This window comes from Hipposideros armiger, unplaced genomic scaffold (assembly GCF_001890085.2).
Source record: "Hipposideros armiger isolate ML-2016 unplaced genomic scaffold, ASM189008v1 scaffold_280, whole genome shotgun sequence".
Classification (NCBI taxonomy): domain Eukaryota; kingdom Metazoa; phylum Chordata; class Mammalia; order Chiroptera; family Hipposideridae; genus Hipposideros; species Hipposideros armiger.
In genome coordinates, this window is record NW_017731630.1 from 22,934 (window position 1) to 49,557 (window position 26,624).

The 26,624-nt window shown below is 60.4% G+C and overlaps 2 protein-coding genes across 16 annotated transcripts in view; one reads left to right on the forward strand and one right to left on the reverse strand.

The window, feature by feature from the left end:
• The first annotated feature begins 40 nt into the window (after positions 1–40).
• SCRIB (scribble planar cell polarity protein) lies at positions 41–21,054 on the forward strand. Of its 10 annotated transcripts, XM_019657853.1 has the most exons (38): positions 41–280; positions 1,492–1,609; positions 1,716–1,794; positions 1,886–1,975; positions 2,074–2,130; positions 2,231–2,294; positions 2,385–2,459; positions 2,528–2,672; positions 2,913–3,031; positions 3,299–3,498; positions 3,581–3,747; positions 3,832–3,962; positions 4,055–4,177; positions 4,845–5,012; positions 5,517–5,882; positions 6,566–6,628; positions 7,081–7,170; positions 7,651–7,728; positions 8,368–8,685; positions 8,774–8,854; positions 8,932–9,186; positions 9,494–9,604; positions 9,697–9,990; positions 10,091–10,279; positions 16,241–16,351; positions 16,434–16,481; positions 16,706–16,780; positions 18,020–18,082; positions 18,657–18,740; positions 18,864–18,971; positions 19,098–19,257; positions 19,339–19,474; positions 19,578–19,763; positions 19,849–19,991; positions 20,071–20,108; positions 20,235–20,309; positions 20,528–20,579; positions 20,668–21,054. In XM_019657853.1, exons 1-38 carry the CDS (start codon positions 122–124, stop codon positions 20,811–20,813), a joined length of 4,965 nt encoding a protein of 1,654 aa, XP_019513398.1. In that variant the 5' UTR covers positions 41–121; the 3' UTR covers positions 20,814–21,054. The 10 variants fall into 10 exon arrangements, with proteins under 10 accessions (XP_019513398.1, XP_019513391.1, XP_019513396.1 ...); XM_019657846.1 differs by having other exon boundaries at positions 1,698–1,794; positions 20,071–20,309; XM_019657851.1 differs by lacking the exon at positions 18,657–18,740 and having other exon boundaries at positions 1,698–1,794.
• Positions 21,055–21,335: 281 nt separating this feature from the next.
• IQANK1 (IQ motif and ankyrin repeat containing 1) overlaps positions 21,336–26,624 on the reverse strand; it is an 8,799-nt gene continuing 3,510 nt past the window's right edge. The window contains exons 1-7 of one of the 6 annotated variants that reach the window (XM_019657857.1): positions 26,373–26,618; positions 22,742–22,881; positions 22,618–22,672; positions 22,419–22,508; positions 21,972–22,261; positions 21,760–21,894; positions 21,336–21,685 (exon numbers count right to left, since the gene is read on the reverse strand). In XM_019657857.1, coding sequence (XP_019513402.1) covers positions 21,385–21,685; positions 21,760–21,894; positions 21,972–22,261; positions 22,419–22,508; positions 22,618–22,672; positions 22,742–22,818 — 948 coding nt within the window. In that variant the 5' untranslated portion in view covers positions 22,819–22,881; positions 26,373–26,618 and the 3' untranslated portion in view covers positions 21,336–21,384. Of the gene's footprint in view, positions 21,686–21,759; positions 21,895–21,967; positions 22,262–22,418; positions 22,509–22,617; positions 22,673–22,741; positions 26,339–26,372; positions 26,619–26,624 lie in introns of those variants that run through there. The other 5 variants (XM_019657861.1, XM_019657862.1, XM_019657856.1 and 2 more) reach the window with 5 other exon arrangements.

Consider the following 26,624-nt stretch of genomic DNA (forward strand, 5'->3'; position numbering starts at 1 on the left):
CCGCGCCCGTTGCCCCTCCTTCCCCGCCGCCGCCGCCGCCCCGGCGCTCATGCGGGCCGAGCCCCGCCCCCCGCCCGCAGCCCGAGCCTGAGTCCGCGCCGCGCGCCTGCCCGCCCGCACCATGCTCAAGTGCATCCCGCTGTGGCGCTGCAACCGGCACGTGGAGTCGGTGGACAAGCGACACTGCTCACTGCAGGCCGTGCCCGAGGAGATCTACCGCTACAGCCGCAGCCTGGAGGAGCTGCTGCTCGATGCCAACCAGCTGCGCGAGCTGCCCAAGGTGAGCGGCCGCCCGGCCCAGCACTCGCCCCTGTCGGCCGGTCGGCCTGCCGGTTCGTCCGAGTCTTCGGCAGTCCTGGCCCGGGCGGGGCACCTCCAGCCGGCCCTGCTGGTTCTTAGTGGCCAGAGCCCCACCCAGGCCAGCCCCACCCTCCTCATCCACCACCGGCACCAGGTGGCCATGGTCATCAGGTGCCTGCTTGGGGGCGGGGATGGTAACAGCCTAGAGGAGGAGCCGCAAACTGACCAACTGACCGCTGTGGGGGAGGTCAGGGTGGAAAGAAGGTGAACCTGGTCAGTAGTTGATACGAACTTACTGGGTTGCCCTGGAGGTGGGAGCCCAGCCTTCTCTTTGAATTGCTTTCCTTTTCCTCCTGGGGCTGGGGTGGGTAGGTGGGTAGGGGAGTCCCTCCCCCCAACCTCCCCAAGGTGCTTGTCCCTGACTGGTTTGCATTCTGTCCGCCTGGTGCTGTTCCTTTGGGTCAGCCTGCTTTCCTTCTCCTAAGGCCACGGGAGAGGAGGCTAAAGGAAGCAAGTCACAAAAGGACTTCCTTTTTGGAGCAAGGTGCTAAGGGGGGGCCTGCGTGCCACCTTAAAGGGTGTGGCTCTGCTCTGGACTTGGAAGCCAGGGCCTTGGTGTTGTGGTCTTCTTCAGGTCCCACACATGGCCTGCGGCCCTTCTCACAACACCATGTGCATCTATGGCACTTTACTGTTTTCGTTACTTTTTTGGTGATTGTCGAGTTCTTGCTACAGACCTGGGTCTGGCTGGTTGTTGGGGTGCAGTAGCAGAAACCACCCTGGAGGACTCACCTGCTAGGTGGGGGGTAGAGGCGATTCAGGTGGTGGGTGGAGTCCTGAGGGGACATACAGGGCAGGGTACAGACTCGCCAAGTCACGAGAAGGTAACTTCTCAGCTGAGATTTGAACACGTGAGGCCAGCCCTGTGGCAAGATGCCAGAACGGAACTCATCTGAGGGGACACGAAGGGACCTGGTGCCAATAGTCAGGGAATCAAATGTAGCAAGGTGTGTGTGCACATTTTCCCGTCCTTGCCTTTTTTGCTGCAGAGAGGGGTGGTGTGGCAGGACCCCGGGTTCCTCTGTGGCCTGGAGCAGACAGGCTCAGGGGACCCATGATCTGTGGACTTGTGTCTATTCTGGAGAGCCCTCCGCTTCAGGCTTGCCTCCATGACCCTACCCCTGCCCACAGCCCTTCTTTCGGCTGCTGAATCTGCGCAAACTGGGCCTGAGTGACAACGAGATCCAGCGGTTGCCTCCTGAGGTGGCCAACTTCATGCAGCTGGTGGAGCTGGACGTGTCCCGGAACGGTGTGGAGCCCGGGGCGGGTCTCGGGTGGAACCTGGGGGTGGCAGGAAGGGCTTTGAGCTCCTAGAGGCTACGGGCATTGCTCCATAGTGACCCCACTTGTCACAGACATTCCTGAGATTCCTGAGAGCATCAAGTTTTGCAAGGCCCTGGAGATTGCAGACTTCAGCGGGAACCCCTTGTCCAGGTGGGTGGTGACCACAGTGGGGGCGGGTGTGGGGTGTGGCAGGTCCCGAAGCCCTGGCCTGGAGTCTGAGGCCCCGCTTCCTCTGGTGTAGGCTCCCTGAAGGCTTCACGCAGCTGCGCAGCCTGGCCCACCTGGCCCTGAATGACGTGTCCTTGCAAACGTTGCCCGGGGATGTGGGCAAGTGAGTGCCCTCCTGGGGGCGGCCTGGCTCAGCCCTGCTCCGGTCCCTCGCCTTGCTGCCCCTGCCTCCCTCATACCCCATCCTGGTCTCTCTTGCAGCCTCGCCAACCTGGTGACCCTGGAGCTCCGGGAGAACCTGCTCAAGTCGCTGCCTGCGTGAGTGGGCTCAGGCGCCCCTCCAGTGGCCAGCTCGGGCTGCAGCCCTGGGGCTTTGGGCCATGTGGCCGAAATGAAACTTGCTCTGTTTCCTGTGCAGGTCCCTGTCTTTTCTGGTCAAGCTGGAACAGCTGGATCTGGGAGGCAACGACCTGGAAGTGCTGGTGCGGAGAGGGTGGGGCCATTGTGGGCAGGGCGGGGCCAGGCAGGGCAGGTGAGTCTGGGCTGTCACTCTGTCCCTTCTGTTCTTGCAGCCTGACACTCTGGGGGCTCTGCCCAACCTGCGTGAGCTGTGGCTGGACCGGAACCAGCTGTCGGCACTGCCTCCGGTGAGTGAGGGTGTGGCTGGTCCCGCCTCCTGCCCTGCAGGGTCCTGACCCTCTGTGCCCACCCTCAGGAGCTTGGGAACCTGCGACGGCTGGTATGCCTGGATGTGTCGGAGAACCGGCTGGAAGCATTGCCCGCGGAGCTGGGAGGGCTGGCGCTGCTCACCGACCTGCTGCTGTCTCAGAACCTGCTGCAGAGGCTTCCTGATGGCATCGGTCTGTACCGGCCCAGGCGCTGGGAGGCGTTTCTGAGGAGGGGTCAGCCTGCAGTCAGGGTGGGGTGTGTGGGTAGGGCTGGCAGTTTATCTTGAGAGCAGAGGAGCAAAACATGAAGGAGCAGTGGGCCTGGCCAGGCCAGTTGCCAGCAGGACGGGTGCAGGTCTGGGGGTGGGCAGGGCGAGGGGCAGCCGGCTCTCCACCCCACTCAGCCCTGTCGCCACGTCACCCCAACACCAGGCCAGCTGAAGCAGCTGTCCATCCTGAAGGTGGACCAGAACCGCCTGTGCGAGGTGACTGAGGCCATTGGGGACTGTGAGAACCTGTCTGAGCTGATCCTCACTGAGAACCTGCTGACGGTAGGCCCAGCCTGGGGGCTCCAGTGCTGGTGGGGATTGGTTTCAGAGTCAGCCTGGGAGGCAGAGGGTGGGGGAGCTTTGAGGAGTCAGAGCAAGGCTGGGGTGCCATCGTGTGGTGGGAGCTGGACGTTTGCTTGGACAAGAGACAGTTGAAAGGGGGAGGAGAAGCCAGAGCAAGGCAGAGACTGCCCTGAGGGGCTGTCGTCTCCCTTCTTCATGCCTCCAGCCAGCTTCTGCCGACCTCTGACCCTCCCTCCCTCTGGCCAGGCCCTGCCCCACTCTCTGGGGAAGCTGACCAAGCTGACCAACCTCAACGTGGACCGGAACCGCCTGGAGGTGCTGCCACCTGAGATTGGGGGCTGTGTGGCGCTCAGCGTCCTCTCCCTGAGGGACAACCGCCTGGCCATGCTGCCACCTGAGCTCGCCCACACAGCGGAGCTGCATGTTCTGGATGTGGCCGGGAACCGGTAAGTGCTACTGCCCAGCCCAGTCCCCCTGAGCTGAGGTGCCACCGGCCCCACTGAGCTGACCATGCCCGCCGGCCCCCAGGCTGCAGAGTCTGCCGTTCGCGCTCACGCATCTCAACCTCAAGGCCCTGTGGCTGGCAGAGAACCAGGCGCAGCCCATGCTCCGGTTCCAGACGGAGGATGATGCCCAGACTGGCGAGAAGGTGCTCACCTGCTACCTGCTGCCCCAGCAGCCCCCGCCCAGCCTCGGTAGGTTGTTGCCAGCTGGGGGCGTGGCCCAGGGTGGGCATGGCCTTGGGCCGGGCCAAGGCCCCCTGAAACGGTTTCCTGCAGAGGAGCCCGGGCAGCAAAGCAGCCCTTCCGAGAGCTGGAGTGATGCCCCGCTCAGCCGAGTCAGCGTCATCAAGTTCCTGGGGGCCCCTGCAGGCGACGAGGACGCTGAGGAGGCTGCTGCAGAGAAGCCGGTATGGGGGGGTGGGGTCCCTGAGCGGGTCGCCTCCTCACCACCCCTGCCTGACCCCTGCCTGCCCACCCCTCACCCCTGTGCCCACTGCAGGGCCTGCAGCGTCGGGCCACACCTCACCCCAGCGAGCTCAAGGTGATGAAGAGGGGTGTGGAAGAGCGTCGGAACGAAGCCTCCTGCAGGCCCAACCCCCGGCCTCCCTCGCCCTTGGAGGAGGTACCAGTGGTGCATGTGGGTGCAGGAGGGACCCCAGCCTGCAGCCTTTCCCCTCTCGGGAGCCCTGGGCATGGGCACAGGGCCAAGCTTACTGTGCCCTCCCATAGAGCAGAGCTGCATTGGGCAACAGGTGCTGGGGCAGGAGCATGGGAATACCGAGAGGCAGTCGTGCCCTTGGTGGCACAGGGTTAGGGACAGGCATCTGGGCCTGTGAACCAGTGTCTTCCTCATGTGCCCACCGAGCTAGCACGGGCTTTACCAGCTTCTGTGAAGGGGGCTGGGGCTAAACCCAGGCAGGCCCAACTCGGCTTGTTCAGAAGTTCCTAGCAACAGGGAAAGCTTCAGGGCCCCTGGGGTACAGCCGGGTATCTGGTACCTGGGGGACATGACGGCCTGGGTCTACAGTGCATGGCCCATTCAGGGAGCTGTGCTCATGTCAGGGTACCTGGCCTTTCTCAGGCTGGAGTCCTCCTGGGAACTACTACCATCTCTGTCATTCTGACATTTTTGGAAAAACCTGTGAGGAGCTAGGCCGAAGAAAAGTGGCTCTGTGTGTGAGGCCTAAACACAGACCCCACCTCTTTCTGCAGGGCCTGGTTGGCGGGGTGGGCAGCAGGAAGCCCAGGGGTGGGTGGGCAGTCTGACCTGCCATCTGACCCCTCCGCAGGACAAGAGGTTGAGCACCGAGTCTGGCCTGAGTGAGGACTCGCACCTGTCCACCAGTACAGCCTCCCAGGCTGAGCCTGAGGGCCTGGCGGCCGAGGCAGAGGCATTGAGCCAGCAGGATGCCGCACCAGCCGCCCAGGAGGAGGCCACAGAGGAGACCTATGAGGAGGTAAGGCCGGCCTTGAGGGCCACTTACCTGGAAGTGAAGGCTACTCGGCCCTGCCCCGCCCTTCTCCCAGGCTGGTGTGCAGTTGGGACCAGTCCGGGTGCAGGTGGGCCACTCCCATCTAGAGCTCAGCCGGGGCCCAAGCAGGGATGGAGCAGGGTGGATGGTGAGGTCTCTGTCCCATAGCCAGGCTGCATGCTGTGGCAGCCCTCCCATGTTCATCACCACACGCCACCCTGTGGACTGTCCCCTGTGTTCCCTGGGGCCCTTTTCCTGGCCCTGCTCCCAGCATTGGGCTGCTCTAAGTACTATGCGTGGGGTGGAAAGAGTCCTGGCCCCTGGCCTTCTCGGAGCTGAGCTGTTTTGTGCCCCCCCCCCACCGGGCAGTCCCTCCCCCTGTCCTTCGAGCAGCAGGGAGCCTCTGGGAACCCCCATCTGCAGCCTTCTGCTCCGCAGGCGCCTCTGGGGGTGGGCAGGGCCTCTGCCCTCACGCTCAGCCCCTTGCAGCCTACAGTGCGTTTCGCAGAGGACACGTTGCTGCTGCCTCCAGCGGAAGATGGTGACAGTGAGGAGGGGCCCCTGGAGGCCCCATGGCCCCTGCCCTTGGGGAGGCAGCGGCTCATCCGCAAGGACACGCCCCACTACAAGAAGCACTTCAAGGTCTCCAAGCTGCCCCAGCCTGAGGCCGTGGTGGCCCTGCTGCAGGGGACACAGCCAGATGGCCAGAGCCCGGCAGGGCCTGGGGGCTGGCACAACGGCCCGCACACGCCCTGGGCCCCTCGGGCAGAGGAGGAGGAGGATGAGGAAGATGAGGAGGAGGCCGCAGCTGAGGAGGAGAAGGGGGAGGCTGTGGCCTCTGCACCCTCTGTGAAGGTGGGTCTAACCCCATCACTCACCTGGTCTGGGCTGCACCAGCCTTTGGGCAGCGTTGACGCTGTTCCTCGCTAAGCCCCCAGGTCTGTGTTGTGTCATTCTCAGGACTCACTCATGGCAGGTCTGGCCTGTGTCTTAACACTGGCTGGCAATGGAGGAACCCGTCCCAAAGGGCTGCTAACTCCGCCCCCTCACCCCCGCCCAGGGCTGGACACGGGTCCCTGCTGGCCTTGCAGCCCCATCTCGGGACTGGCCACCAGCCTCTGGTTGCCTAGTCTCTTCTGCCTTTTCAGGCCCTTCTCGGAGTGGGCTTTCCCTGGCCCTCAGGTGGCCCTCCTGGGCCCACTCGGGAGTCCTACCAGCTCCCCAGGGACACCCTGTCCCCCATAGCACCTTTATGTCTGACACTTGAGTGGTTCTTCCTTAAACATGGGTGTAATGCTGTGATAGCTGCGGGGGTCTGGATGGTGGGCCCACTCCGAGCGGCGAGCTGGCCCTGTTTGGTGGGTTGGTGGCAGCAGCAGTCACATGCCTAGACCGGAGGGGTGAGGGACCGGTGCTCAGGCTGCGGGAGCTTGGTGTGGTCTTTCCTCTCCTTTCTGCTGGCAGTGGGCTGGGCGAGGTGGCGGGCCGGGCGAGGTGGCGGCTCACCTGCATGCCCCTCGCTGGTCCTGTCCTAACAGGGGGTGTCGTTTGACCAGGCCAATAACCTGCTGATAGAGCCCGCTCGCATTGAGGAGGAAGAGGTCTGTACTCACTCGCTGCTCTGCTCTGCGCCCCCGGCTGCTGCCAGCCGCGCTTCCCGGGCTGCGGGGTCTCCTCTCACCTACCCCTTCGCTCCTGTGCAGACCCCTCCCGCCAGAGCTCCTGCCCGCTGCCTTAGAGTTGGGGGCCTGGGGCCACCATGTCCCTGAGGGTCCTGCCGATCCTCTGGTACAGAGGGATGGGGACAGCGCTGGCCTCTAGCAGGGCGGCCAGTCTTGGCAGGGGTGCTGGGGCACTTCCCGCATCCCCACCCCATCTGCAGGGCCTTGTCACCCACAGGCAGGCACCTCTTCTGGGCTGCACTCCCTCGAGCCCTGGGCCAGCGATGCCCATCCTCCTCCAGCTCTTCTGTCACGCCCAAGCTGGCCCTGGCAGAAGTGTCGCTGGAGAGGACCGGGCCCTCACTCACCCCACATGTCTGTTCTGTTTCCAGCTGATGCTTACCATTGTGCGGCAGACGGGGGGCCTGGGCATCAGCATCGCAGGGGGCAAGGGCTCCACCCCCTACAAGGGAGATGATGAGGTGAGCTGACCCCGCCGGCACCGTCTCCCAGCACCTCTGCCATTTTCCATGAGACTTTATGTGGCACCTTCATACCTCACAGCTTTCTGCTGGGTATTTCCCTCGAAACCGGCTCCCTGCCCCCAGGATATTCACACTCTCTCAGACGCTGGGTCCTGGGTCCCACCCTTCTCACGCACAGACTGCTGACCGGGACTAGACTTGAACTTGGGTGGGAGCTTGGCATTTGAGGATGTCCCAGAGGGCAGCCTTGCACGCAGACTAGCTGCCTCTGACGGGTTTGAGTTGAAAGCTGTTTCTGGAGGTTGCCCTGTGCACTCCAGCTCCCTGGCATGTGGGCCCGCAGTGGCCCGAGTCCCGCCTCTGACTGCCCCAGGCCCACTGCTCCTCCCCACTCCCTGGGTCTAGGGCTGCTGGGCCTGCACAGAGGCCCCCGGGCTGTGCCGATGCCCCCGGGCTCAGCTCCCCCTCACCCTCTAGGGCATATTCATCTCTCGGGTGTCTGAGGAAGGCCCCGCAGCCCGGGCTGGGGTCCGAGTGGGCGACAAGCTCCTCGAGGTGAGTCAGCAACCCCGGCCACTATCCTCACTGTCTGCACTTGGCTGGGGGGCCCCGAGCACTGGACCCCGAGTGAGGTGTGGAGCCCGTGAGCCCGAGGTTCAGGAGGCCCTCTGCCTGCCCCCGAGGCAGAGACCCCCATCTGGGCGGGTGCTGGCTGTACCTGGAGCAGCAGCCGCTGGGGGATGGTGCTCCTGAGAGCTGGCTAGGAGGCAGTCGGACCTCTGGTGGGTCTGTGTTGGGGGTTTAACTCCTGCCCGGAGAACCTGCCTAGGCACCCATCCACCCAACCCTGGCAGATATGTCAGGAGCTTGTGGGTGTTTATCTAGGTAGGACTGATGCTGTTGCGGGCGGAGACCTAGTAACCCCAGGTGTCCTGGGCTATGGGACTGCTCGGTTGATGGGCAGGGAGCAGGGGTCTCCAGGATAGGGGACACAGGTGTGGACCAGTGGGAGGGGCACCTCCTGCTTCCTTCAGCCAACTTGTGTCTCAGCCCTGGGGTTGCAGACGGGGGAGACCCACGGGCGGCAGCCCACCCGGAGCCCTGGGGCCTGTGCCCTGCTCTCCCCGTCCGTGGTGGGCTGTGTGTGGAGGCTTTGTGGCCATGGCCTGTTCTGACACTTGCTGCGGTCTGCAGGTGAACGGCGTGGCTTTGCATGACGCTGAGCACCACCAGGCTGTGGAGGCGCTGCGGGGGGCAGGTGCCACGGTGCACATGCGGCTCTGGCGTGAACGCATGGTGGAGCCTGAGAATGCGGTCACCGTCACGCCTCTGCGGCCGGAGGATGACTACAGCCCCCGGGAGCGGCGGCTTGTTGGCCTGCGCCTGCCCCTGCCCGAGACCCCCGGGCCCCTCCGGCAGCGCCACGTGGCCTGCCTGGTGCGCAGCGAGAAGGGGCTGGGCTTCAGCATCGCCGGAGGGAAAGGCTCCACGCCTTACCGAGCTGGCGACGGGGTGAGCGGGCAGGGGCCGGGCGGTAACCACTCCGGTAACCCCTGGCTGCGCTGCTGCTCGGCTCACCTCCCCGCCCCTCTCCCCACAGGGCATCTTCATCTCCCGCATCGCTGAAGGGGGCGCTGCCCACCGGGCCGGCACTCTACAAGTTGGCGACCGTGTCCTCTCAGTGAGTTGGGGACATGGGCCTGCGAGCTCCTCCACTGCAGAGCCCTGCAGAGCCCCTTACCGGCCTCACTCTTGCAGATCAATGGGGTGGACATGACTGAGGCCAGGCACGACCATGCCGTCTCCCTGCTGACCGCCACCTCCCCCACCATCGCCCTGCTGCTGGAGCGGGAGGCTGGGCCGCCCCCTCCCCCAAGCCCCCCACCACACTCTCCCCCACCCCCTGCTGCTGCTGCCACCTCCGTGGTCACTGCCACCCCTGGGGATCCCGGGGCACTGAGGCTTGCCTCCAGCTTGCTGGCTGCTGCCCTAGAGGGACCATATCCAGTGGAGGTAAGACCCCAGCCCTTCCTGCCTGCCCCCCCATGTCCACACAGCTCTAGGTGTGGGGTGCTGCTCTTCCAGTGGCCAAGCAGGTGCTAAGGCCCCAGGACTCCAGGGCTCTGCTCCTTAATATAGTTTCCTTCCCCTGTGCACCCAACACAGCCTCCCTGTGGTGGCCAGTAGGGACGCCCCCATCCTTGATGACATGGCTGCAGATGTCCTGGGCCCGCACGCCCTCTAGACTGGAGAAGTGCCCCTTTGCTGCCCTGACAGGCTTGTTCCGGCTAGTCTCTCAAGCCCTTTTGTGTCTTGGCAGGAGATCTGCCTACCAAGAGCCGGAGGCCCGCTGGGGCTCAGCATCGTCGGGGGCTCTGACCACTCCAGCCACCCGTTTGGAGTCCAGGAGCCTGGCGTGTTCATCTCCAAGGTAGAGGGGGCCCTGTGGGAACCTCTGCAAGCAGGCCTGCCCAGGTATGGGGCACTGAGGCCTCGCCCACTGGACCCTGCCCTCCCCAACAGGTGCTCCCTCGGGGCCTGGCTGCGCGCAGTGGCCTTCGGGTCGGGGACCGCATCCTGGCCGTGAATGGGCAGGATCTGCGGGACGCCACGCACCAAGAAGCGGTCAGTGCCCTGCTCCGGCCCTGCCTAGAACTGGTCCTGCTGGTGCGCAGGGACCCACCGCCCCCAGGCATGCGGGAGCTCTGTATCCAGAAGGCCCCCGGCGAGAAGCTGGGCATCAGCATCCGTGGGGGCGCCAAGGGCCATGCGGGCAACCCCTGTGACCCCACTGACGAGGGCATCTTCATCTCCAAGGTGAGGGCTGTGGCTGGCCGGGCCTGTCCATTGGGCCAGTGGGGTGGAGAACGGGCACAGGGCGAGCCGGTCCTCACCACAAGGCCTGGTGTTCCTGCAGGTGAGCCCCACGGGAGCGGCTGGGCGCGATGGCCGCCTGCGAGTGGGCTTGCGGCTGCTGGAGGTGAACCAGCAGAGCCTGCTGGGGCTCACGCATGGCGAGGCTGTGCAGCTGCTGCGCAGCGCGGGCAACACCCTCACCGTGCTCGTCTGCGACGGCTTCGACACCAGCACCAGCCCGCCCTCCGAGGTCAGTGCCCCAGCACAGATTGCGGGGATCATAACGAGCTGACTCCATGTGGGCCTGGACAGCTAGCTGGTCCTTTGGCCCCGAACCTGAGAAGCCCAGCCGTTGGGACTCCACTGAGGGGGGAGCTGTGGGACACAGGCCGTGCCAGACCACGGGCTAGACCACCTGCTCATAACACGGAAGCCCTGGCCCCGGTCGGGTGAGGCACAGGAATGGGGCGCGCGTGGTCCTAGAAGAGATTGAACCAGCCGCCTGCCTCCAGGTGGGCAGCACCTACAGAGCATGACCATTAGGTCAGGACGGGGTGGGGAGGGAGTGGGGGCCCCCACCCCCCCTGCTTACCCGGGCACAGTCCTGCTCAGCTGCCCAGACCTTTTACCGAGCGGCAGCCGAGTGGGGCATGTGGGGGGACCCAGCTGTCCTCCCTCCCAGTCCCCTGGACGAAGTGCCAGCCGCCAGGGCCATGACTGGGCTCCTGAGGCCTGCCACCTGGCCTGGCTCATATCCTGGGCAAGCCAGGCCTCTGACCTTGGCGTCCTCTCTGCTCAGGGGGGTCACCCTGTCTCATTCTCTCCTTCTTTACTGCTGTCCCTGGCGCTCCTCCGCATATGCGATGGGGCTCGTCCACAGGCTTCAGTGGACACCAGCTCCGCCCTGAGGGTGTCCTTGCTGGCAGGACCTGTGGGGCAGGTTGTCACCTTGGATGGGTCTGTCTGCAGTGGACCTTTGGGATGTGACTCCTGCCACCCTATGCCTGCGTAGCCAGCTATGGTGGCTGCTCGTTCTATGTGTGCCTGCTGAACGGGGGCAGGGTTGGCACTTATGTCCTTTACTCCAGGGCTGGACGCTGGGCTGGAGGCCATGCTGCCCCACTCCCCTGCATCCTCATAGGAACCCTGGTGGTTTCTGGGGAGGAATTGCTCATAGGACATAAGTCCTGGGCCACGCAATCCCTGGAAGGGGTTTGGCTTTTGCTTACTTATTTAAAAGTTTCTTAGTACATTGACTATTTTTAAACGTTCTATTCAAAGAGAGAATACATGTGGCTTCGTGGTGATGGGTTCAGACATCCTGAAGAGGGTGGTATGTCCCCGAGTTCCAAGGGGCTACACCTGGCCTCACTGCCTTGCTCTTCGGGTGGCCCACTCACTCACTGTGCCTGCCTGTCCTCCCTGGCGCTGCTGTGTGCCCGCCAGCAAGCTCGGGGCCCCTCCCTCTGCGCCTTCAGGGCTGTTTCTGTGGGAAGAGCCCTGCCCGCCGCTCCTGTCCAGGGCGCAGACTTCTGTCCTGCCTCTGGGGTCTGGCAGGCCGTGCCATCGTCGCCATGTCCTTCTGCCTGGGCTGTGTTCGCTTTTATCACACAATGTGCCGTTACTCTTCTATATCCTGAGTGTCCATCTTTTCTTACATGCAGCGCAAATGTTATTGTCACTTTTGCTTTTTTAAGAATGGTGTCTTTGGGGTTACAGAAATCTAAATTTTTTATGGATTAAATCTTCTTATCTTTTTCTTTATGACTTCTAATACACTGTCCTATACTTTCTTCTAGTAGTTGTGCTGCTTAGTGTTTATAAACAGCTCTGTAATCTACTGGAATTGCTTTTCAAGCGAAAGGGTATGCGTCCCAGCAGCCTGAGCTGCCTGTCATCTCCCCACTGCTCCTCATGGGTTCCAGGCTGCGCTGGACGTGGTCCCGCCAAGCTGTCCCTTTATGGTGTGTGATGATACCTCATCGGTCCGCTTGCCCCTTTTTTTTCCTTCTTCTGAAAAACTTCGGTCTATTTTCGCGTGTTTTTTTTCTTCCAAATGAACCTATGAAGTCTCCTAACTAAAGGAATCCCTGGCTGGCACTTGGGCAGCTCTGAGTTCAGAGCCTTCGTGAGGCTGTGAGGGCCCAGCCCGTCCTTTCACAGGCTGCTCTCGTTCCCTTGTTAATTCTGGTCAGTGGTTCTGTTTCGTCTCCTAGTGGAGCCCTGCTGCCTGAGCAGTGCTGTGGGTCTCTGTCCCTGTCAGGCCCCTCCTGTCCCCTGTGTGGCCCCTCATGGTGGCGCCAGTGGCCTTGCCTCATGCAACTTTAAGGGGCCATTTCATCTTGTAGTTCAATATTTGCTATCGTTTCCTTTATAAGTTTTAAATTGAGGGGGCTGCGTCTATTCACAACCTGTGAGAATTGTTGTCAAGTGGGTATCACTTTCTCAAGTCCTGGCCTCGAAGGTTCTTACCTGTGCCAGGTGGGCCGAGGTCCAGCCCACAGGCTTTCTCCAGCCAGCCAGCCAGCCTGCCTGCCTGCGCTTTGGAGGAGCACGGTTGACAGGCTTGCCCCTCCCTGTGGCCGCCTCAGGCACCTCCGGGCGGAGGCCTCCGGGGTGGTGGGGCAGGTCAGGTGCTCACCGCTCTTGGCCCTGTCCATTTTTCATAAACTCAACTCATCTGTGTTAACCTGTCCGGCCCCAGTAGGAATCAGGGTTTGCCAGTGGCCCCCCCTAACTTTATTTTGACTCTGCAAACCTGTCTTGGTGTCACCTGTGCACTGGTCACATCCTCCAGCTCTGAGTGGCAGGTGGTGGCACTGCTGTCAGAGCTTGCCTGTGCTTGTCCTGCCGTGGCCGCGGCCCACTTCACACTTGCTGTGGGGTCCCTGCCAGGGGCCTGGCTCCTTGTCTGCACAGCGGAAAACAGTCGCGTCAGGGTTCCTGGGGGTGGGACAGGAGACAGCAGGCAGCTGTCCAGGAGGCTGATGCTCCGGCCCTCAGCATGTTTGGGACAAGGGGGAGGACACTCCTGCCCCTTGTCCCCTGTGCACATGTCCCCTCCTGATCCAGTGTTCCTGCCTTTTCCTCCCCGTCACACTTGCCGAAGTGTCGCATGTTTCAACAGCCTTGTCAAAGAGCCAGTTCTGGGTTTTGATCAAGACCCGCCTCCTTTTTCAGCATTTCCTCGGGTTCTGCTGTAAGGAGGGATACATTAGTTGGTCCTTCTACACCTGTTGCTCTAAGTTTTTCTACAGATCTGTCTGTAAGGAAGGGACTTTCTCCATCGGCTACTTTTTTATCCTGAAATAAGAGTTGATAGGAAAGGCGTAATCAGGGGATGCTTTCACGTTTCAACTTTCTGAACAACGAGCTGGTGCCCTGGCTTTGTTTCCATGTTGGGGACACGTGGGTTGGTGTGTCCCATTGTGTCTGTGCTCCCATCGTCCCCTGGTGGGGCTCCTGTGTCCTTGTATCATGACGTCTGTCGTCCCATGGTGTCCTTGCTCTCTGATGTGACCAGCTGTCTGCATTTTCTGCCTCAGCCCTGGATTCGGCCACTTCTGGGAGGAGCCTGGTGCGAGGACATGTCTGGTGCTGGCGGGCTCAGTGCTCATGGCTCCTGGGCCTCTGCGCATGGAGCCTAGGGAGTGGGTGTTTTTAGAAAGAAAAAAACCATGAGTTTATACTGTTCTCTTCAATTCATGTTTAACGTTAAAGGTTTTTTACTCTTTTGATTTTATAGTTCTCTCTTTGTCTCACACTGAAAGTGGATTTTAAATACCATTACCATAATTACTTACTTTCAAAATTCAGTACCGATGTTATTACTGATATCGAGACATTGAGAGCAGTTTAAGTTTTCTCTGTGTCCTTAGGATTTCTTTACCCAGCTAGGATGTGCACTCAGACCCTGTGTTTTTAAGTCACTTGAAATAATTCCTCATATTGTTATACTGCCAACTTGACATATAGTTGGGGTTATTTCAGTTTTTAGCGATGACTACAAAATCAGTCTCATGAGGGTGCCCCTTCACAGGGCCCCACGGCCACGCCACGGCACGCAGAGGACAAACCTCCATCGCCTGCCCCCTTAAGCACCTGTGTTAGTCTCGGTTTATGCTGCCATGATTTCTCCTTGAAAAACGGAAGCCAATATGTACAGTATTTTTAAACTTGGAGAAAAGGGTGAGAACAGGCGGGGAGCCTGTTGCAGGCCCTGTGCGCCTCATGGCTGCAGCAGAGGGCAGCCCAGGACACACCAGGCATCTGCTCGCGGCCCTCCATCTCCCCTGACTCAGACCTTGAGGTCCTGATGAGCACAGGCCGTCACTGTGTAGAACATCCCTCGCTGTGGGTTTGTCTGAAGTTTCAGTGGATGCATTTTTGGCAGGATTATCATGGAAGTGACAGTCTTCTCAGGGCCTCCTGCCAGGACGCATGGATGGCGGTTTGTCCCATGACTGGTGGTCTCCACGACGGTGTCACCAGGTCTCCCCATTGCAGAGCAGCTCTTGCCCCTTTGAAATTAACAAGCCTTTTGCAGAGTCTTTGAGAGTGTCTGAGTGCCCCGTTCTTCATCAGGTTTTCACCCACCAGCTCAGTCCCCATTGGCGGGTGACATCAGCACTGTGGTGGCTGCCGTGTGATGCTGTCTCCTGGCATCCCTTGCACACTGGTCAGCGGGCTTTCTGTGAGGAGGAGCCTCCCCTTCTCCGAGGTTATGTGCCATCGTGTACCCTTAGTGAAGACTCGCTGGCTTCCATTTCATTTCGTAGGTGATGATCTATCACTGTCTGTTGGTTTGAATGCTCAGGTTGTCCCAGATGTGGCTTCTAGGTGGCTCTGGCCCCTCCACATGACCCCTTGCCTTTGAGCACCTTACTTCCTGGCACAGCCAGGTATCCTGAGCTCATCTGCTACTTGCCCACCAGCCCCGGAGTCACATTTCTCCAAGGAGCACTGGTTCCTCTAAGTGGACAGTGATGTTTAGAAGCTAAGATCTGGGCCCTGGGTGTGCTCAGGGCCATGGAGGTGTCGTGCAAGGCACTCCAGTGGCTGGGGTCACGCGTGAGTGTGCACACTTATATCCGACTGTCCCTGTGACTGGACAGGCATGCATGCACATTCCCCCCAGGTCGGCCCTTCTGTACTCAAGTGGCCTCTGACATGAGACCCCACGCATCTTCCTTCCCACTCAGGCCCTCTGTGAGCCACGTCCCCCCAGGCTGGGCCCTGCCTCTCGGACACCCTGGCTCTGACTCAGTTATTCTGGAAGTTGAGAGGCGAGCTCCTGAGCTTTGTCCTTGAATCCCCAGTTTCGTCGAAATCAGAGTCATGTTTAAGTCCCACACTCTCATATTTCTGGTGGTCTTTGCTCTCTTTCCATGGTCATCTGCCCACTTGTTCAGCGCCAACAGTTTCTAATCATCGTATTGACCTCAAATGGCAGCTTCTGTTGTGACAGCGTCCCTCTGCCTGCTCTGGAAGCTCACAGCCTCGAATCCCAGCTGCTTTCTCTGCTGGACCGCCTCTTCTTGCTCTCTGTGGGGCTGGTGTCTGCCCGGCCCTGTGGTTATCACTCCAGTTGGGTTTTTAACCATAGCTGTAGCTGGGGTGTGTTTCAGCCCACACTGGCGGCGTCCCTCGTTCATGTGCAGGGGGTCTTCCATGCCACCGTGTCACCGCACCACCCCTCCTCTCAATGGTCCCTTCCATTGGTTGAGGCTGAGCAGCCCCTTTTGTCCCTTGTCGGTTGGAAGTGAGCTGCCCCTGTGTTCCCGTCCACCCGTGTGTACCCTCAGCCCGACCAAAGCCCATCTCTGGCCAAGCCACGTGCTCTCACCCTCCGGGTGCCACTTCTGGCTTGGATGGGCGACTCCAGTTCTGGTCTTGAGCCTGTCGGCGTTTCTCTCGAGTCGTCCTCTGTGTCAGATCCCAGAGGTACCCTGTGTCACCAGGCTGCTGCCCAGCCACCCACCCCCCGCCCCCATCTTGGTTTAGCTCTCCTTTGTTCGGACTGCCAGGGTCTGAACGTCCTGTGCTGCCTGTGATGTGCAGACATGACCTGCGGCCACCCTGTGTCACAGACAGAACCGTGGCACAGCGCCTCAGCCATGTGGTCGCTGGTGGATCCTGGCTGGGGTCAGCTTGCCCATGGAGTGGGACCTTGAGAATGGGACCCCCACCCTTAGCTCGCTGTCCCCCTCAGGTGTCCCCGGGCGTCATCGCCAACCCCTTTGCGGCAGGCCTGGGCCGCCGGAACAGCCTGGAGAGCATCTCCTCCATTGACCGGGAGCTGAGCCCCGAAGGCCTCGGCAAGGTCAGACCCGCCTGTGGCCGGCAGCCCCAGGGCCAGGGAGCCTGAGGCCGTGGGTCCCTGACGGTGTCTGCTCTGCTCACAGGAGAAAGAGCTGCCTGGACAGACCCCGCAGTGGGGACCGGAGGCCACGGTGAGTGTCGGACCGTCACTGCCCTGTGAGCTGGGCTCCTGTGTGCGTTGGTCCCTGGTGCTGAGCTCTGGCGGCCCCTCCCTGCCGGGCACTGCCAGGGTGAACGCAGCCCAAGGGGTAGCGGGCGGCCGTGTCCCAGAGCCCACTCCACATTTCTTAGAGCTGCCTGCCTCACACTCGTCAGACACAGCCCCTCATAGCACTGTGTCCACTCTGCTCCCCAGGCCCGGAGCCCAGACAGCCTGCAGCTGGACTGCCGCACACTGGCCACCATGCCCAGCACTGGCAGCGTGCAGAGGGTCAGTGTCCCTGAGTCACACTGGTGGGCCAGCCTCTGCCTGCCCAACTATTTGTCAGTCCTGTCCCTCCCTTCACCTGAGGCCCCACAGGACATAGCCTCTGGGTGGGCACCGCAGGGTCCTGGGGTACCCAAGCTGCAGCTCCACCTCCCCACCTAGCGTGAATGCTTGACCAGACCATGAGGCAGGTGCTGATGTCCCCTCCTTATAGCTGAGGACCAGAGGTGGGGAGGTGGCTCCTGTGACCTCCCTTGCCCTCACTCTGGGTGAGGGGTCCCAGAGGGCTTGGGGTGGGCAGAGGCAGCTGAAGGCCACCAGAGCCATTGGGGTCCTGGTGGGATGGGGCACAAGCCGCCATGGGGAGAACAGGCTGGAGCAGCTGTGAGGAGCCATGGAGGCTAGGGTTGGGGGAAGAGGCCCAGTGCCGACAGCTGGGCTGGGGGGTGGGGACAGGGAGGGACGGGTGTTCAGTCTTCATTCCTCCCCCAGGAGGTATAAATAGCCTCCCAGAGGCTGTGCCCGGCCAGCCGCCACTGGGAGACCCCACAGGGACGTGCGTGGTGGGTGGTGGGTGGGCACCAGGAGGTGCTGGCACTTCCTGAGCCGCGGGGAGGCTGCTCTGGGTGAGGGTCTCCGGTAGGCGGCCAGCTCAGGAGCTTCGGGGCAGACCCTCGTTTCCTTAGCCAGGAAGCCCCTGGAGGGGTGGGGGCCCAGTGTCCTCTGACCAGACGAGGCGCCGCTGCAGGAGTCGAAGCGTCCCTGGCTTCACATCTTTGAGACTCACGGGCCGTAGCTGGAGGGAAGTGCACTGGGCCTCAGCCTGGGGCCCCAAGAGCCCCCCACCCCCCAGTGCTTACTCCGTCTGGTCTCATCTTGGTCTGTGTTCCCGTTCTTTCTGTGAAGCTCCGGACCGCCCACTGCCACAGACAGACACTGGGGGGCGAGGCAGAGGCGCAGGGCACTCCAGGCCTCCCTCTTGAGCCCCTGGCATTGTGGGGGGAGGGCGAGAGCCTGGTAGACCCCAGGCTGTGGCCTTCGGGGAGTAACCCGGGGAGAACCCCTTGGTGCTGACCAAGCAGTAGTCTAGGCCTATCTGGGGACATCCCTTGGGCTGTGGTCAGGTCAGGGAGCTGAGGACCAGCTTCTGTGCTGCCGAGGCGAGCACCCCACCCCAGCTCCTCCTCGGGCCCCAGCCCTGCTCCACCCCACCCACCGCCCGGTTCCTCCTGGCTCCTCCAGGTCCCGTCCGGGGCAGCTGGAGGGAACATGGCCGAAGCCCCTTGCTCCCCTGGTTACCAGCAGGTGAGTGCCCACCAGGTGGGGGCGGAGGACAGTGCAGAGGGGTGCCTGTGTGCAGTGCCTTCTCCTCTGGAGAACTGGTGCCAGGGGACAGCACCTCCCAGGTGCCATCCGTCACTCTGAAGGCACAGCCCATGGGCACCTTCCTGGCCAGAGCTGACAGTGGGGATGGGGAGGTCCCTGTGGCTCCCCCGGGCAGACAGGGCTGGGTGGGCAGGGCCTCCTCTCCCAGTCCCTCTCTGCCTCACCCCTGCCTGTCCTCTTGTCTGTGAGCCTGCCTTGGCCCCCCCACACACACACACACACACACTCCCCACCCCTGCCTGCCAAGGCTCTCTGGTTCTGTATGGGGAGGGCCAGGCACTGCAGGGGGGCGGGTAGGCACCAGCACTGCCCACTTGGAGCCCAGCTCCTGGCCTCTGCCCCATCTGAGCAGATGGGTGAGTGTTGGCCCCATGCCCACCCACCCCGCCGCCCACCTTTGCTCCATCTCTCTCCCTGTCTTTCCCCACCATCCCTCCACCCCTTACCTGAACCCCTAATCCGTCCCTCTGGCCCCTGCCCCTGCCCTTTGCAGACAAAACCCGGGGTGATCCAGCCACTGGCTCAGGCCTGGCCAAGGGGCTCCCCGGCCCCCAGGGGCAGAGGTGGTGCCTGCTCTGTGAGTGCCCTGAACCATGGTGGGTGGGGGTCGGAGGCAGTTGGCGGGAACAGCTGTAGGGTGGGTGGTGGCTGCAGCCAGGACAGCTGTCCCAGCATAGCTCACGAGAGCCTCACCCCCCAGCCCCCCTCCCCGCCCTCCCCCGATGAGCTGCCCTCCGATGTGAAGCGGGCCTACAGGACCTTCGCTGCTGTGCCCGACCCGCACCCGCCCCTGGACGCGACTGCCCAGGTATGGTGGCCGCCTCCCCTGCTGCATGTGCCTGGCCTGCAGGGCGTTTGTGTATGCCCCCAGGAGAGGGCCTGGTGCCCAGGAGGGAGATCACCCCGCCCAGGTCTCAGATCCTGCTGTCCGCAGCCTCCCACACCTGGGCCCACTGCCTCCCCGGAGCAGCTGTCCTTCCGCGAGCGGCAAAAGTACTTTGAATTGGAGGTGCGGGTGCCCCAGGCCGAGGGACCCCCCAAGCGCGTGTCGCTGGTGGGTGCTGACGACCTGCGGAAGATGCAGGAAGAGGAAGGTGAGCGGATGTCCTGAGCCGTGGGAGGGCGGCGGGACCAGCCTGGCTGCCGCCTAACCTGCTGCATCCCCTCCCATCCAGCCCGAAAGCTGCAGCAGAAGAGGGCGCAGATGCTGCGGGAGGTGGTGGACACGGGGCTGTCCCTGGACGGGGAGGCCCCTGAAAATGAGGAGCCCGAGGAGGAGCCGCCCTGGGCCGGCCCGGGCCCTGCCGCAGGGTGAGGCGCAGGGCGAGGCGGGTGATGGGCTGGCACCGACCAGGCGCACCCCTCCCGCCGGCACCCTTGCCACCTGACCCTCCTGTCCTGTACCCTGGCCCAGGCTCGGCCCTGCGTCCCCTCCAATCCTGGGAAGCAGCGCGCCGGTGCGGACGGCCAAAGCTGAGCGGCGCCATCAGGAACGGCTGCGTGTGCAGAGCCCCGAGCTTCCTGTGCCGGAGCGGGCTCTGTCCCCTGCCGAGCGCCGGGCCCTGGAGGCTGAGAAGCGCGCGCTGTGGAGGGCAGCCAGGTGTGGCCCTAGCGCCCTACCCACCGGCGCCCCGCCCATCCGCACCCTGGCGTCCCACCCAACCCCGCCTCCCGCTCCTTCGCAGGATGAAGTCTCTGGAGCAGGACGCTCTCCGCGCACAGATGGTCCTCAGCAAGTCCCAGGAGGGCCGGAGCAAGCGTGGGCCCTTGGAGCGGCTGGCTGAGGCCCCCTCTCCTGCGCCCACCCCATCACCCACCCCCTTGGAAGGTCCGTATGTCCCAAGGGAGGCAGGGGGCTTGGCCTGCAGCGTGGACCTTCTCCCGACGTTCACTTCTTGCCTCCCCAGACCTCGGCCCCCAGAGCAGCACCTCCCCGGGACGCCTGGTGAGGACCAGCTGCCGCCCTTCCCCACACCCCTCCCTGCGGCGTGGGGGCGGGGATCCAGACTGCACCGCACCCCACTCTTCTTCTCCACTCTCTGCTTCTCTCTCCTCACGCTGTCCTCTCAAGGCCTTGTCTGGGAGGAAGTTCGACTACAGGGTGTTTGCAGCCCTGCCTTCTTCCAGACCTGTCTATGACATGCAGGTACCGGGCCCTCCCGGCCCTCGGACAGGCAGCCCACACAGCCGCTGCCACCTTTCCACCTGCACCTGTCTCCCAGCCCTGTCCCCTCCTCCAGCACCTGCCCTGTCTCTTTCTGGGGCTAGACCTGTTCCTTAGGGTGGGGCCTCTCCACCCAGGCTCATGGGTGGTCACGGGCATGTCTGGGTGGGGCCCTGACCCAGCCCTTCTCCCCGTCACAGTCCCCGGACCTTGTTGAGGAGCTGAGGTCCTTGGAACCATCCCCCAGCCCCGGTGAGTTGCTAGGCCAGACTCCAGGGTGCGCCCAGGGTGCGTGGTTGGCCCCCATTACCTCACTTCCTCCCCTGCCTCTGCCTGCCAGGCCTTCAGGAGGAGGACGGAGAGGTGGCCATGGTGCTTCTGGGCAGGCCCTCGCCAGACGCCATGGGCCCGGAGGAGGTGACACTGTGCAGCAGCCGCCGCCCGATGCGGCCAGGGCGCCGCGGCCTAGGCCCAGTGCCCTCCTAGAGGGTTGGGTACCTCCCCTGGACTTGGGGTGGGGGCTCTGCCAGCTCCAACACCGCCCTTGCCCCGAGTCTTTTAACCTGGGTGTTAGCATTTTAAAGAAACCCCTCAGGAGTTCTGGCTGCTGACTAACTGCCCCCTCCCAGCCAGGACCTCTTGGCAAGACTGTAACTAGTGATGTTTGTACAACCAAAGACTCTATTTTGTGGTTTAAGGAGAATAAAATTGACTACATTTTACCTTCCGCCCGACTGTGTCCACCAACCAGTGCCCACTCCAACTGCTCTCTGAGGCAGGGCTTGTGTGTGTGGCCACCAAGCTCCTAGGTCTCCCCCACACTGGGCTGCTCCACATCCGGAGGGACTGGTTGGCATGCCTACCCCCGGGATGGGGGCTCCTCCAAGTGCCCAAAAACCACTGTCCCCTGGCCGGGTTCCCATCTGGCCAGGGATGTGAGCATGCGTATGTGCACACGCAGCAGCCCCCTCCCCGCACAGGCATGCGCACAGAGCACGGACCAGCATAGGCGCAGACTCGGCGCCCTGGGGCGCGTTTCCTTTATTGGGGCCTGGCGCTAAAGGCCGCTGGACAGCTGTACTTGCACCGGGAGCAGGACCTGCAGCTGCTCAGCCGTTGGCCACCGTACCTTGGTGACAAAGAAGAGGCGGAATTGCCCCAGGCGTGCCTCCTGGAACTGGGTGGGGCTGTACTCAGGCCCATCGGAGGGCCGCAGCAGCGACAGGTACCTGTCCTGCTCCAGCAGCCGGCAACTCAGCAGCTCCTGCGCCAGGCCCAGCTGTACCGCCTCCAGCTGCTGCTGCACCACGGGAAACAGGTCCACCTCGCGCAGGTCGAACACCAGCGGCTTCCCGTACCTGCCAGGCAGGGCAGGTGGTGAGGGGCGGGGCCGGCGACGAGGGGCGCGGGCATGTGTGCCCAGTCCCCTCACCTGAGCGCCCCCAGCAGTGCCAATCGAATCCTCTCAGGCCGCATGTGTTCCGGGTTCACCGTGTCCAAGTAGTTGGTGTCCTGGTAGCGTAGAAAGGTGGCCGCCTGGCCCGAAGGGTCAATGATAAGAGGCCACCTGGGGGCGGCCACCAGGTCACTGCTGTTGCTCGAACCCTCTGCTCGCCCCTCTCCCTACCCAGACCACTGACCCACCGGCCGTCAGCGCGGATGCGGTCTCCCACGTCCTTCATGAGCACGTCGTGCAGCTCAGTGACCTGGCACTTCATCCCGGGCGCCTCCTCCTCCCCTGTGGGGACATAAGGGTGGGGCCGACCACAGGGCCCAACGCCTGACCGAGCCCTTCCCTGGGCCTGGCCCCTCGAGCCCCGCCCACCCTCCTGGGTCTGCTCCCGCAGCTCCAGCCTGGCGGTGGCCAGCGTCTCCTCGGCCTTCTGAGCCTCCTGCCGTAGCCTGTCCACTTGGGCCTCCGCGTCCTGGATGGCCTGGAGGAGGGGTCCCACACTCCTCTCAGAGCAAGGCTTTACCCCCTCCGCACCCGGAGGTCCGGACACCCAACTAGGGGGTGGCGGGCCCCCAGGAGGTCCATGTTTGGGAGGAGAAGACATGCCCGGAACCCCAGGTCTGAGGGAGGAACCCCACCTGCAGCGTGAGCTCCGCCTTGCCCACGTGCCTCCGCTCACACTTGTGCTCAGCGATCCTCCGGTTGAGCTCGCAGTACGCCTGCTGCAGCTGGGCGGGAGGGCCGGTGGGGGCCCGAGGGCTGCCCTTCACGCCCACCACCAGGGCTCCTCCGTGCCCAGCTCCCTACCCCCGCCCCCGGCTTCTCCCAGGTGCTCACCGCTTTGCGACACTGCCGCTGTTCCTTAGCCAGCTGTTGCACTTTGAGGTTCATGCTGGGGTGGGAGGGAAGGGCCGGTCACGGGACCTCCTTGCCGGGGCCCCGCCTCCTCCCACCCGCGCACCGTTTGGCCTCCGCCTCCTTGTGTCGCTCGGACTCCTGGGCCCGGCGCTGCTGCTCCGCCTCCATGTTCCGGAGCATGGCCTCCGTGAGGCTCAGGTCCTACGACTGCAGCACGCTGGCCACGGCGTCCAGCGAGGCCACCTAGTGACAGGACGCTGGTCAGGTTCAAGGAAGGAGGTGCTGCACTCTCCCGTTTTCGAGACAGGGCGGCTTGCAGAAATGGGGCTCTCACCGCTCACCCGAGATGGCGGGGAGCCTTGACCGTCAAGATGCAACTCCCCCCAAATCAGACGCCCAAGGGTCCTCTGGGTCTCCCTGTCCAGACCAGGCAGGCCTCCAGGTCCCCGCCCCACGTTCCCCTCCTCCCCCCGCAGCCCCGCGCGGGCCCTCTGCAGACCTCACTGCAGAATGCAGCCCTTCGGGGCCCAAACCTCTCTGCTCCTCCAGAGCCCTACAAAGAGGCCCACGGCAGGGTTCTGCAGGGAGGGGGGGCTCTGGCAGCAGTTTGCTTCTGGACTCACGTGCTTCTCCATCAGGATTTCTTTTGTGGGCAATCGAACCACACAACTTTGGTTTGGTAGTGTCAGGTGAGTGCTTTGTATGTTACAAAAGAAAGTCAAAATATGTAAAATGGAGGAGAGGATAAGTGAATGGATGGCAAATAAATGAGACAAGGGGTGAATGACTGAGTTAGAGAAGTGTACGGAAGCGACAACAGGCAGGTGGGTGAGTCAAGGAATTAGTAACTTAAAGAAATTGTGAATACTTACAGAATGACTATCACCAAGCACTGACTATGCCAGGAATTGTGCTAAGAAACTTCATTCATTATCATTAATCTTCCAAAAGCCCCATATATGAATATATGGACACTGAGATTCAAATAAGGTTAAGGATTTGCCAAAGGTTAGTTTGTAGGTAGAAGAACTGGAATAAATGGAAAGCTAAATGAGTCAACAGATGAAGTAAAAGAATAATGTCATGAGTAAATTTATGGATAAGGTAATGAGTAGACGAACGAATGATGAGATGAATAAATAAGTGGATTAAATGATAAAAGAATGAACATTGGATAATGGAATAAATGGATGAAACAGTGAATTCATACATGAAAAAATTTATAGGTGAAGGGATTTAATGGATGAATAATTAGATAAGCAGATGGCTGAGCAAATGGACAGATGAACTGACGGGTGAGCTCAGTTATTCAACACAATTTCTGAGTGCCTTTCGTGTGAGAACCAGGATGGGTGACACTGGACAATACAATTGTGGACGAAACCAAACATGGTCCCCACTTTCTCAGGACTTTCCATCAAGTAAACAGCATAAGTGTGTGTAGTAAATGGGTGGGTGGATGTTTGAGTTAACAGTAGATAAGTGAGTAAATGAGGGATGACTTCAGATAGTAGTAAGGATGCAACAGGTGTAGTGATGAGTGGATAGACTGACAAATTTATGAATAAGTGACTCGAGTTAATGAGAGAATTAACTGAAAGAGTAAATCAACTCCCGGGGAAGAGATTGGACTGAACAGATAAATTTGTGAAAAACCTGGTGTGATGATGGATGGATGGACAGATGGTGGTTGATGATGGTTACTGATTTTTCCTTGTTTCGCTGATTACTGAGATAGGGGTGTGGAAATCTGCCGCTATAGTCATAGATTTATTTGTCCTGTCGTCCTCACTTTTTCCTTCACGTATATTTTGATGGACGCTCTGTTAGTAGCTGCATAAACATCTAGGATTTGTGTGTCCTCGTGATGAATTGACCCCTTTGTCATTATGAAATGCTTCTTTCATCCCCAGCAACAGTCTTTGTTCTGAAATCTACTTTTTCTGATGTTAATGTAGTCACTTCAGCTTCCTTATCTTTAGTGTTATCCTGGCATATTTGTTCCCGTCCTTTTAATTTTCACCTTTTTGTGTCTTTATATTTAGAGCTTGTTTCTTATAGGCAGAATATAGTTGGATTTTTTAATCCACAATGACAACCTCTGCCTTTTAATCGGGGTGTTTAGACCATCTACATTTAATACAATTATTGAAATAGCTGAGTTAAAAACTGCCATTTGCTATTTTCTACTGGTCCCATTTGTTCTTTATTTTCCTTTTCCTCTTTTTTGGAATTCCATTTTATCTCCTTTATTGTCGTATTAGCTATACCTCTTTTGATGCTGTAGTACTTGCTTTAGGGTTTAGAGTCTACATCCATAACTCACCACCTTCAAATGGTGAGTTACGGATGTAGTCTTTGAAGTCTACCTTCAAATGATATCATACAACCTCACATATAGTATAAGAACCTTAAACAATATCTCTCCATCCCCTTCCCAAACTTTATGACATTTTGTCACACAGTTGAGCCAAACAACTATAACTCATGCAGTTTTCAGCATGTGCATCTACGCATGGGATCAAACCTCAGAACACATGGCCATTATTTTTTACTCTTGTTTCTTCAGTTACCTTTTCAATAAATGTAAGCAAGAAGACAACATCTACTGTATTCACCTCGGCAGTTACCCTGTCTAGTGCTCCCTCGCGTGGACACACCTCTCCATCTGGTGCCCTGGCCTCCTGCCCGGGGGATGCTGTTAACACTTCTCTTAGCCTGAGCCTGCTGGTGACAGATCCTTTCAGCTTGTGTGTGTCTGCAGAGGTATTTTGCCTTCTGTTCTGAAGCTATTTGACTGGGTATGGAAGGTTGGCTGGGCTTTCCCTTCAGTACTTGCCCTCACTGTCCCACTGTGTCCTCAGATGCACTGTTTCCAACAAGAACCCGGCCCGAACCTGACCTTTGTCCCTCCATCTATAACACGTCTTTTTGCCGCTACTTTTAAGATTTTTCTCTTTATCACTGGCTTTATGAAATCCTATCCTGATGTGCCTTGGAGTGATTTTTCTTGCTATGCCTGGCTTTTCTTGAGCTTTTGGGAACGGGGTTTATATTTTTCATTAAATTTGGAAATTTGAAGGCCATTATTTCTTCAGATGTTTTTTTCGGTTTCTCTTCTTTCTTCTCGCCTTTGGACCCGTGCAGACAGACTTGGCTTCTTGAGGCTGCCCACAGCTCAGTGATCTGCTTTCATTTGGAGAGGTTCCGTTTTCTCTCTGTTTTTATTTTGGGTCGCTTCCATTGAGATGTCTTCAATCTCACTAATACCGCTGTAGTGTCTAATCTGACAGTTATCCCATCCAGAGGCTTTGTTGTTGTCTCATCTCAGACATTGTCGTTTTTATCGCTAGAATTCAGTTTGGGCCTGTTTTATATCTCCCATGCCTCTGCTCCATTTTTTTATTTATTTTTTATTTTTTTTTAGTATCTGGACCACAGTTACAACAGCTGTTTAAATGTGTTTATGTGCTAATTCTAACGTCTGGGTCAGTGCTGGGTTTGTCTCCACCGGCTGCCTTTTCTCGTTGTGGCCCTGGTGTTCTGTGTCTTCGGATGTCTAGTAATCCTGCTTTGGGTGCCAGGCACTGTGCATTTTGTCTTCTTAGGAGCTGTGCAGTTTTTTATCTCTGAGTGTTGTTGAATTTTGTTCGGGGATACAGTTCAGTGACTTGGAAAGTTTTATTCTCAGGTGTTGCTTAGGATTTGTTAGGCTGACCGCAGGCAGCACTTACTCTAGAACGACCGACTCCAGACCTCCGACAGCGGCTCCAGACCTCCGACAGCGACTCCAGACCTCCGACAGCGGCTCCAGACCTCCGACAGCGGCTCCAGACCTCCGACAGCGGCAGGGTCCCTCTGCGTGCTCTGCCCCACACCCTGCGGGCTGTGAGGTGGAAGCAGCCCCACTTCCTGCCGACCTCGCAGAGGGCCCTTCCCAGACATTCCTGGGCCACTGAGTATTCATCTCAACGCCCAAGAGGACC

Excerpts from the sequence above, each read along its gene's own strand:
- SCRIB (XM_019657846.1), top strand. The coding sequence starts at position 122 with ATGCTCAAGTGCATCCCGCTGTGGCGCTGCAACCGGCACGTGGAGTCG. Across the intron at positions 1,610-1,697 it reads GCTGGACGTGTCCCGGAACG|TGACCCCACTTGTCACAGAC; the intron begins GTGTGGAGCCCG and ends ATTGCTCCATAG. Across the intron at positions 16,482-16,705 it reads AGTGGGGACCGGAGGCCACG|GCCCGGAGCCCAGACAGCCT; the intron begins GTGAGTGTCGGA and ends TCTGCTCCCCAG.